General features: G+C 30.8%; 1 protein-coding gene across 1 annotated transcript in view; it reads left to right on the forward strand.

The window, feature by feature from the left end:
* LOC123659398 (protein phosphatase Slingshot-like) overlaps positions 1–5,177 on the forward strand; it is a 41,715-nt gene extending 36,538 nt beyond the window's left edge. The window contains exons 7-9 of the mRNA XM_045594614.1: positions 347–536; positions 3,293–3,389; positions 5,012–5,177. Of these exons, the coding sequence (XP_045450570.1) occupies positions 347–536; positions 3,293–3,347 (245 nt within the window). The 3' untranslated portion in view covers positions 3,348–3,389; positions 5,012–5,177. The remainder of the gene's footprint in view (positions 1–346; positions 537–3,292; positions 3,390–5,011) is intronic.
* Positions 5,178–11,014: the final 5,837 nt, after the last annotated feature.

Here is an 11,014-nt window from a genome sequence, read left to right on the forward strand (position 1 = left end):
AAAACTTCTAATTATTTTATGCGTATACAGAACACGTGCACACAACTTATAAAGACACTTTATTGATATATAAGTTCATAATTTTTGTAATTTGAGATCCAACATGAATGTGCGAATATTTCGAATAAAAAAAAGAAGTAAAACATAAGCATTCTTTTGAATGGCCTTATAATAAAGTCGGATATATGATAAACTTGCCCGCATTGGAGCAGCGTGGTGGATTAAGCTCTGATCCTTCTCCTACATGGGGAAAGAGGCCTATGCCCAGTAGTGGGATATTACAGGCTGAAACGATATGATAAACTTGCAATAGTAATAAAATGTATTTGATGTTTTGTGCCTATAGTTCCGTCTCGACCGACTCGGTCAGCATCAGGTTTGTCCATAACTCGAGTAACCGACCCGAGTGGCGGCGGATCAGCGATGGCGGTTGGAGGCAGTGAGTACTCTCGGAGACGAGCCGCTTCAGCGCCTGCGACCCCAGCCCTATCCCCTTCATCATCACCACCCGGGTCGCCACATCGAGCACCTCATAGGTGAGACAAATCACATGTATTTGTTATTTTAATATGTATTCTAACAATTTGGTGGATTTAGTGACGCTGTATTTCATGCAAGATATTATCAATTTCATATTAAAACACAAACTTAAAAATAAATACAAAAATACAAAGTTTTATTTATAAAGAGTAACTGCGGACATTTCTTCGGAATCTACACTCCGAATCAAGTGATAGCTTCATTTTTAACGATAAATAAAATTTTAATTTTCAAAATGACAATTCGAAGGTGGTTGTTGTAATGCTCTTTGGTCTTCGTTATTAGGAATATGCTATAGCTTGGTGGGTTTCGTCGTAGAGTGGTTAATCTATATGGGCATTTTAGTATCGCATAAATGTGAAATTACTTATAACACTTAGAACTTATGTGCATTGACGGAAAGTCCTTTGAATCGGATTAAATTTTGACGTGCAATTTATTTTTTACTTAACTACTGTTTACTATTATTATAAAAGTACTGACGTTAAGTCTCAAATCAATTTTCCTTATTAAATAATTAAGAATATTTTTATTCTTATTAGACTAACTACGTAATAACCCACCTACGTATAAGGGTGAAAACCATTTAAAATGACCATTGTGACAAAAATGAAACCATAACAAAAATGAAACTCGTAACAAAAATGAAAAATTAGGGTCTTTTTACAATTCACACAACAACGGATAATTATTTCTATTATTTTTTTTTTAATTTTATTAAATGTTAATTCTTCAAATTTTTGCGGATTATGTTCTTTTAATCGTCGTCTATATCGTCGCTGACATTCGCTGCTGTCATCGGCATTCTAAAAAGAAAAATAAGAGATATTATACATCACTACTTTTTAATGAGTACAAAAAAAATTGGGATGCTCAGTATCGATCACTGATCATATTGGCAAAATCAATAATAAGAAGGCGAATTCCCAAAATTTTCCATTACAATAAGCAAATACTGGGAAACACTTTTCAATACTATCAGTTACATGCGTACCTTAGATTTTCGTATTTGACCGCCTTGTGAATTCATTGATAAATGCCGGAAAACTCGAATTTTTATAAGAAATAATTTGACAGAAGTCCAAATATCACGTGATCATAGTCAAAATTGATTGATAGTGCATTTTATGAATGGGTCCACCAATAACAATAAAATGCTCACTCAAGGAGCGTTAAAGACCAGACACAAGAAATCACCGTAAAAACTGTGGTTACAGTCATTGAATTAGGTTCTCGAGACATTAAGACCTGAGAATACCAGTAAAAAAAAACTTTAATGTTAGGTTATAACTTAACCGTTTAATCCCCCCTTAGTCGCCACCTCAGATAGGGGTCTACTCACATGTGGTGCTTTTTAGCCAAAAACAGTCTGGCATAGCCTCAAAAAAAAAAAACTATAATAAAAACAAAAATCAGACTTGTGAATGCGTCTTTAGTTCATTTTTGTTATATCATTTTTGTGACGTGACAAAAAAAGTGACGAAATCATAACAAAAATGAACAAAATCTCTACTTAGAACATAACATAAAAATACTTTAAGTCAAACAAGAATATCAGTATGTTAAACACCTTGCTTTTCAATCATGATTAAAATAAACCGTGTTTATTATGAATGAATTAAATATATAAGTATTCTCTTACCTGAGGAGTTTAGTAGATAACAAATATGATGAATTAAAGTTGGAATTTCGTTCGCCGACACAAAAGTACACATTCATTCGCTTTGACATACGATAACAAAATCGTCGACAAGGTACACAGCTTCTGGCTTCTGATTGGCTTCTTAAAAAGTAAGTTTTCCTATTTGATAAACATCAAATTTTACTAAATTAGGTTGTGAGAAAAGGGAATAACAAAAATGAACAAAATAACGGACATCATGTTTGGAAACAATTATTTGTATACGAAATAAGTAAATTAAGTTAGCTTTACCCGATAACTATAAGTAATCATATTACATTTACAAAAAATAATCATATATTTCCATACAATATTTAGTATTCTTTTTAAAATGTTTTTTGTAACGCGAGTCATGAAAAGGACAAATTATTTTGTATGGAGAAAATCCGGTTTCGGTCTGAAAAAAGAATTGCATTTACTAAATACTTTTAATAAGGTTCATAAAACTATAATATTATGTTAGATAATGTACTATTTTACCATACCAAGCTCTTATTGCTTGAGACAAGAGAATAGTTTGTTAAATATTACGCATGGACAAATATGATGTCAAAATGGTAATTTTTAATGGTTTTCACCCATAATTAACTAGTTTTGTTATTTAAATTTTAATTGTACATTGATCCTAAGAATAAAAACATTTGTGAAGAAAAATTAAAAAAAAAAAAACTTTTAGGCCAATGTAATCAAAACATCAATCGACCAACGGCCATTTATGCTTCAAATTTTCGATACTCCCAAGAGAATCAAAACCTACAGAGCTCTTCCCATGAACACGTGTTACATTATATAATAAAAATGTTTTCAATAATTTTTGTATGGAACCCTCGGTACGCGAGTCCGACTTGCATTTGGCCGGTTTTTATTTAATAGTATTTGTCTTAATTTACATCACTACTTTTTTTTAATTTTTTTACTATGTTTTTCTATAAACCATTTAGTGTGTTCAACATACAGTACATTCATAGCATAATAAATCAGCCCATTTTATAGAACGTCGATCGATTGCACATTTTTTTATTCAATAAATCACTTCACTTCACCTTTATTTTAATTAATTTTCATTTCAAGTGGCGGTTGTGCATGGGTCATACCTACAGTGAACTGGGACCCAGGCTCATTGTGATCGTGTCACGGGCACTTGTCTCCAGAGTGAAGCCCGCACAAGGTTACACCACTCTCTTTTGTTTATTGTTTGTTTCATACTCACTGAAGCTTGCTCGATTAAACTCATTGTTACAGACTTCAACCATATTTACATCTTTCATCACATTGTATCACTAGAAGTTTTAATTTTTCAACAAATAAACGCGAAATATTTAAATCGTGACTAAGTTTCTTTTATTTAAAATTCCAACATTAGGTACAAAGGAATTTCATTATATATTATAAAGGTCAAGAACTTTTCGTAACAAATGATTGATTCTCTTATTCATGAAGTTTTTTTTATTCTAAGTGATAAATGGTGCTTTGTTATAGGAGAGTCTCAGTTTAAAAGGCTACTGTTCTTGTTGGCGAGGTAAGAGGCTTGCTCGAGTGTATAGTTCGAGGGTAACACTATAGTGTTTCACCTTGCTTAGCGCTACGTTTTTGGAGTATTGAGATTACGCTAATTAGGTTTGGTGTAAATATCTCGTATAGGCAAACATTGTGTTCGTGTTCATATTTTTATAGACTAGAATAGACTTACTTAATCTATTTGTGTATGTGATATGGTAGCATAAAAATTAATAAATAAACCTAAAATTAAAATATATTTTACGTAGAACAGTAGAGGTTAAAAAATGCTTATTAGCGAAGTCTAAATGTTTAGTTATTAGAACGAATAATTTTGCTAAGAGTATTTGTTGTCTTGTGTGTAAAATTTTCTTCGATTGCTTAGTATTTATAATATGACAACAATCTCATTATATTTTACTTATGTTATCATCACTATTAATACTTTTAAGAAAACGACGTAAATAATATTACGGCTGAATAGATTACGACAAAACCTGAGAATAAAGAATAAATTTAAACCATAAGGATGGTTTTAGTTGAGTTACCAACTACCTATTTAAAAAAAATCGTATTATGTATTTTGTAAATCAACTGTCTGTGGTATAAACAATTTGTTGTAGGTATTAGAATTGTAATTCTGATAATATTTTATTCTAAATATTTTTTAGATTACATTTGATAAAGTAAAAAAATCTAAAAAATTATTGTCATAAATAGCGTCTAATAATAATCTAACGTAAACTTTTAACATTATGTAGAGAGAAGATTTTAGACATAAAGTAGTGTACGAATTTCTTTCAGTATGCTATTGAAATGTTTATACTTAAGAATCTTCTATTATTTATAATATATATCTATTATATATTAATACGTGAAGCAAAAACTTTGAATGAAATTTCGCACACTTTTAGTTTGTATAGAGAAAGAGTGCAGAATGCTAATGTTTTTTAATAACGCATAAAAATAGATTAAATCATAAAATAAAACTTTACACACACTACCATGTATTTGACAAACACACACACACAAACACACACACACACACACACACATACACACACATACACACACATACACACACACACACACACACACACACACACGCGCGCGCGCGCGCGCGCATACATATACCTACTCTTTTGTTTATTTGTTTATTATTATAGAAGTATAGTCTTTGACAACAGAATCCTAATAATGTCAAACTTATAATTTAAATTATTTATTAACGAATTTCGACCACTCGGCGACCACTAGTTAATATTATATGTATAGATATAATTTGAATTTCAGATCGCGGGCTGTGCAACGTTGCTCGTAGCAGGCGCCTCAGCGTGGGCCCGCGTCCGCCCCGCGCTCTAAACGCATTTGACGTCATCAAACCGTACCGAATGTCCACTGAGTCTCGTTACAACTCTGTGTTCAGATAAAACAAACATAATTATATAATTATAGCCTTTCCGAAATGTATCATTTGCTCCATCCAGTTGTAAAACTTTTCCGAAAATGTTTTTCACGAGATAAAATGAAATACATTTTTAATAATTTCATGGTCGGAATTTCATAAAATTTTAACTAAATACACCTCGCTTACGTGTATAAATTTGTAATGAAGCTGGTTGTGGTGGCTGAGTTAAATGGTGGCGTTGTATTTATTCCAACAAGGTACTTTAGGTTGATGGTTAATATTAAACAAGGGTATTTCATGTATATGAATGAGGTTTCCTGTGATTATACGGTTTATTGCAAAACATCGAAGAAGTTTTAAAAATATGTATAAAAATAAATAAAGATGTTTATTTATAAAGACTTGACGGATAATAATTATGATGGACGTGTTCGGATCGCCTGCGGCTGTAATAATAGAATTACCGTCTAAAGCTATCTGTAATTTTCTACAATTGTAAGGTTGAGTAGATACCTATTTATTGCACAAAATTTGAGTAAAATTTATATAAAAGCACCTAAGTCGTTAATGTGGTAAATCGACTGAATGAAAATGCTTGGTTTATAAGAATTTGAGTTCAGATATTACTAATAGGATGTAACAGGCTTAAAAATAGAAGTAACAGGAAAAGTGAATAAAGCGAATACCCCAAATATTCTTTTAGTACTTAAAGCTTTTAAAGCAACACAACATTTTGCTTATAGTACGACAATATCGTAATATTCTAGATGTTTTGTTGACTTCGATTAGGAGGTACCTCATCAACGGGATTTGTTTAATGACATCAAAATATTAAGCAGACAATGTTTTAATTGTAAATTATTGATGCCATTCTTATTTCTTAAAAGTATATAATTATATTATTATTGTTAAGCTTTACTTTACATAAATAATTTTAATTAAACGACGATATAAAAATTAACAAATTCCGTTATTTATTTTTTACTTAAGTATTAGTTTTCTAGTGTTATATGGCTTAGATTATACCATTCACACAACAAAGCGACATGTCTTGTTAATTGATCGTCGTCGATACTTAGTCTTTACCAGTTCATAGTACTTTCATGCTAATGTTATGGCAAATGGGGAGGGGGGGGGGGGTTTAGAGCTGAACAAGACCATCAAACTTTATTTTTATGCTTTCGATTAGGAAAAAATTAAGAATAAATAAACAGTTGTTGTGTAAGGATATTTGGAAACCAAAATAATGTGGGTAAAATGTTGTGGGTTATATGCCAAGTCCAAGTTTGAAATAAGTAGCATAGAGTATTGTTAGAAATTTGAATAGAAATGTCGATGAAGATTGACCAAATAAATATGCAAGGGTTGTAAATCTTAAGTGGGAACATAATATTGATCGATTGATTGATTTAACCTGTAAGATGCAGGGCTTGGTGACGATACCGATAACATTACCTCTAACGTCACTAAGTAAAGATAGAGGGGTGGGAATCCCCGCACCGCGACAAGCCAGGAGGGAATTGATAACTATTATGTACCCTTAATGCTTATACCCTTTATACTTCAAATTGATTATAACTTGACTATTAAGTACGTAAGAGTAGAAGTAAGAACCTGCTTTTATTTATTTTTATTCGATCGACAAGATTCGGGCGGGGATTCCCGCGCGTCGATCTTTATTTAGCTACCTAGGTCAGAGGTAATGTTATCGGTATCGTTACCAAGCCCTGGTAACATGCCACTGTAGAGCAAAGGTTCCATCCTCTATATTCTCTCCATTGGGGAGAAAAAAACACCTAGATAATTAACTAAATATTAATCGAGCAAATTTTATATTATAAATGTAACCAAACCAAATACTTGTAACGAATTTTAAAGAACACTTAAAATAAAAAAACTCTAATAAAATTTAATAAAAAAAAACGACAATCGTTACAATTTGAAATAAGTGACTAACTACTCTAAAGTTTCGTACACATTACTAAATCTAACTAAAATTTAACGCTTAAACGCTAATCTTAAATAAAATAAAGTACAAGAGAACAGCCTGCTGAAAATTCCAAATAAAAAAGAATTATTTGTATGGAAAGTTACTGTAAACTATTGCGTGTTGATAGATCTATCTGGATCCAGATAGCCCAGATAAAAACAAATAAAAATTGTATGAAAACTTTGGAATCCTGTTTCAAACTCACAACAGTTTACAATAACTTCCCATACAATCATCGTTTTTTATTTGGAATTTCCAGCAGGGCAGTATGTATAAAGACACAGTATAGTTTATTTACGAGCACCGAATCGATGTCGGTTGTGTTATAAGGAGTCTGGCTGGTACAGACAGTTGCAATGGGATTTTTATACTATAAGACTACTGTAAGAAAATTTTAAATCCTAAAATTAAATGCGAACCTATTCCTAATTCTTATCTTTCACGTACTGTTTGAAATCTTTTTCCCACTTATTTAGTAGACACAAAAGCAATTAGGTTCACGATTAGTTAATAAATGGAGATGCATCTATCATATATCTATATATGTATCAATAAGATATATTGATATTATTTTATCATAGTCTTTTAATGAAGACGTATTTATTAAAAGTTTACACTTTCTGTGACTATCTTTGACCTGGAGTACCCTTTTAGTCGATTACTATGAAGAGCAGGACTCATTACTCTATTCATGCCTCGGCTATTGGGCTAAAATACCCTAAAGCACCCGAAGCATTAACTAATTAGCTTATAAACTTATTTGATAACTTGACTTTTTCGAGTTTATAGTAAAAGTGTGATGACAAGTATTCTACATTTTTACTACCTATATTTTATTCTCTCAAATGTGTTGTTATTGCTACATAAATGTATGGAATTAAATCTTTTCTAAATAAATTCCAAATCTCTCGTGTTAACTGTTGAGCCAACCGATGGACCAGTATGCACAGATGGAAACTACAGTTTATTTCAATAGAATATGTATAAAAGTAAAGTGGATATCAGTGATCATTAAATGTTTACGAAAAATAAATTTTCACTTCCCACACGGGATATATTTCGCACTGATTCATATACAAATTCTATTCAAATGAACTACTAAGCTCCAATATTCTTGTTTTTGCTCAAGTTGTGAATTAATTCCGTTCATCTTTGTCTTTTGTTAAAGTCTCGCACTGTAGGTATTTTAGCATTTACTCTTAAAATTTTCTTACAATTAGATATATAATAAATAATAAGTTGTGAATTTTTGCATATCTCTTTCCCACTCTTTCAATAGGGCTTAGCCAATATACATTGTGATTTAGATGCCTTTAGCGCGGTGGCATTGTAGTGTAACGATAGCAATCTAAATCATTTCGTGAAAACTGCCACTGTAGCTGCATTATAGCGTATAAGTCGTTAAACTTTAAGTCTATATTTTTAATTAGCTAGTCTTAAAATTACACATTTTTGGCTATTTAAAGAAAAGCTATTGGCTAACTAACTAGTATATACAAATCGCTGTTTTTTTTTTACTAAAAATTTCCAGCTGATTATGTTATGTTGATTAAAAATTTCTTTATAAAGAACTTACTTCTTTCTCTTGATGTATAGACGTATTTATAGTAAAAAAGAAACGACAATATTTTGAGAAAGGTTTAAGATCACTATTTTTATCTATTTATAAATTATACAAATTTTCTAAGTTATACATAATCACTGTTACATATTTTGTTTACGTTAAAAATGAATATACAATCATCACAACTTACATCATGTTATATTATACAACCCTTTAAGGGTAACGAAATGTACCTATTTTGTTGAATTAATATTAGCAGCAGTGCAACGTTATGTTAAGCTTCAAAACGATATCACATGGAAGCAATAAATTGTACCTATTGTAAGATTCTAAATGAAACGAATGTATAATTATATTGTACCTGTATATATTTTTAATAAAAAAATTAATACTTAACTGCTTTTCATTTTTTCAAAAGTCCTAATTATAGTATCTGAGTAAAGTGATAGACTGTGTTTACAGTCTATTGAACAGAGCTCGCCTATTAGGGTTACAAAACTTAATTCTGTTCACAGTTGCCACCCAGTATATGAGTGTATAATCTATGGTTGCCACCTATGTAGATGCGACAGGTATAAATAGATAGTAACTTCCCGAGACATCACTTTGCTTTTGATATTTTTATTTGATGCCTTATATATAACATTTATGAAGTGAAAGCTTCTTTAGTCGGGTTGGGCACTTTTTGGTAGGGGAAAAACTTATGGGTTCACGTCACCGACATGCTCATGACGTCACGGGTAACGGCCGTGTACTGTGTTTTAGATGCTTTTTGGATGGGCGTAATCTCGTCCGTTCACGTCACCGACATGCATATTTTAATACTAAAAGTTCTAAGTTTTCACTTCTATCGACAGTCTCTATAACTGCCATTCTTTCTTTAAATTAATTGACGACGCGTTAGCGCAACGGTCACAGCACTAGCTTATAGTTGTTGCGCCGTGATGTTTGCCGTGGTCTGGACTTTTGTGTAGTGTACGTTTCCGGACCCCCGATACAAGAGTAAAGAAAGAAAAACTTTTATTTATATATTATTACAGACACAACATGATGAGATTTAAAAATTAAAAAAGGTCAAAGGTATTCGGAGAATGATCCATAATCCCTACATTATCAATGTTTCTGAGTTGTCTGATATATGTAGGTATCTCACATTTGTTTATATAGACAAAAGAATAATCATTAGAAAATACAACATGGTCTAGATTTGTAGACACACGTCGTCGTTCGTGATAAACGTATTCTAGCTACTGTGTTATCCAGTTCATTGTATAAGTATACAAACAGTATTTAGCACCAGCAAAAACCATTCACTTTAAATGTCGAGTATTTCTGGTACTTTCGCTAGGTAAAAATAGACTATTTTGGGTCAAAAATGTAACAACATTTGGAAAGTGATATATGAACACGACTTGCTAAGCATGGCATATTACTTAGAAAATCTTTATGGATAAAAATTACTTCACGTTAAAATGCAGTAGGGCAAGTTATTTGGATATAAAATAAATAAAACAACATTATTTCAATGTTATTAGGTATTTATAATCTTAAAAACTTGGAGCTAAAACATTTTAATTTATATAATATATCTAACATTAATTTGTTTAAATCCTCTTTTAACAATGTTCTGGTCTATTTCTGTCTTTTTTCTATTTTTGTTACAAAAATAATTTCCTTTATATTCGATAATGAACAAATAAATATCAAAAATCTACAAAATATCCGGCTATTTAATGCAGAAAGTTACATTAATTGTCGTATAAGCCCCCTTATGGTGTTGCAGTAAAAGGGTGAACGTTAATTGACAATTATTATATTATGCATGTACCTATATTACAAAAACTACGTAAGTATTATATCTACGTTAGTCGTTAACATAAAATTTTCTAACACAAACAGACAGATCAACGTATCCATTATATATAACAAATAAAAGATTATTTACATATACGTATAAGTATTTTTTTCATAAAACACTCTTATTTAAGAATATACATTGGTACAATAGACAATTAAATTACGTTTGTAGTAAGTAAATATATTTTAACTACATAGAAATAATTCACAGAGTATTTATCATTATTATTAACTCAGATTTTACATATATTTTTTAAAATGATTACAATTTTGTCAAAATTCAAGATTATAGTACAACTAAATACAAAAAAGTATTAAAACGAAAAATTAAAATTGGTAAAGAAAAACGTTTTTCCATACACTTGGAGTTTCGTTAAATTGTTAATTTTTCATTGCGTTCTTGTCTTACATTTCATGCACTTTCAGCTCCTTTTATTTGATTACAGAACGTAACTTCAACTAAGCCATTAAAACTTT

The sequence above is a fragment of the Melitaea cinxia genome, chromosome 14 (assembly GCF_905220565.1).
Source record: "Melitaea cinxia chromosome 14, ilMelCinx1.1, whole genome shotgun sequence".
Taxonomy (NCBI): Eukaryota; Metazoa; Arthropoda; class Insecta; order Lepidoptera; family Nymphalidae; genus Melitaea; species Melitaea cinxia.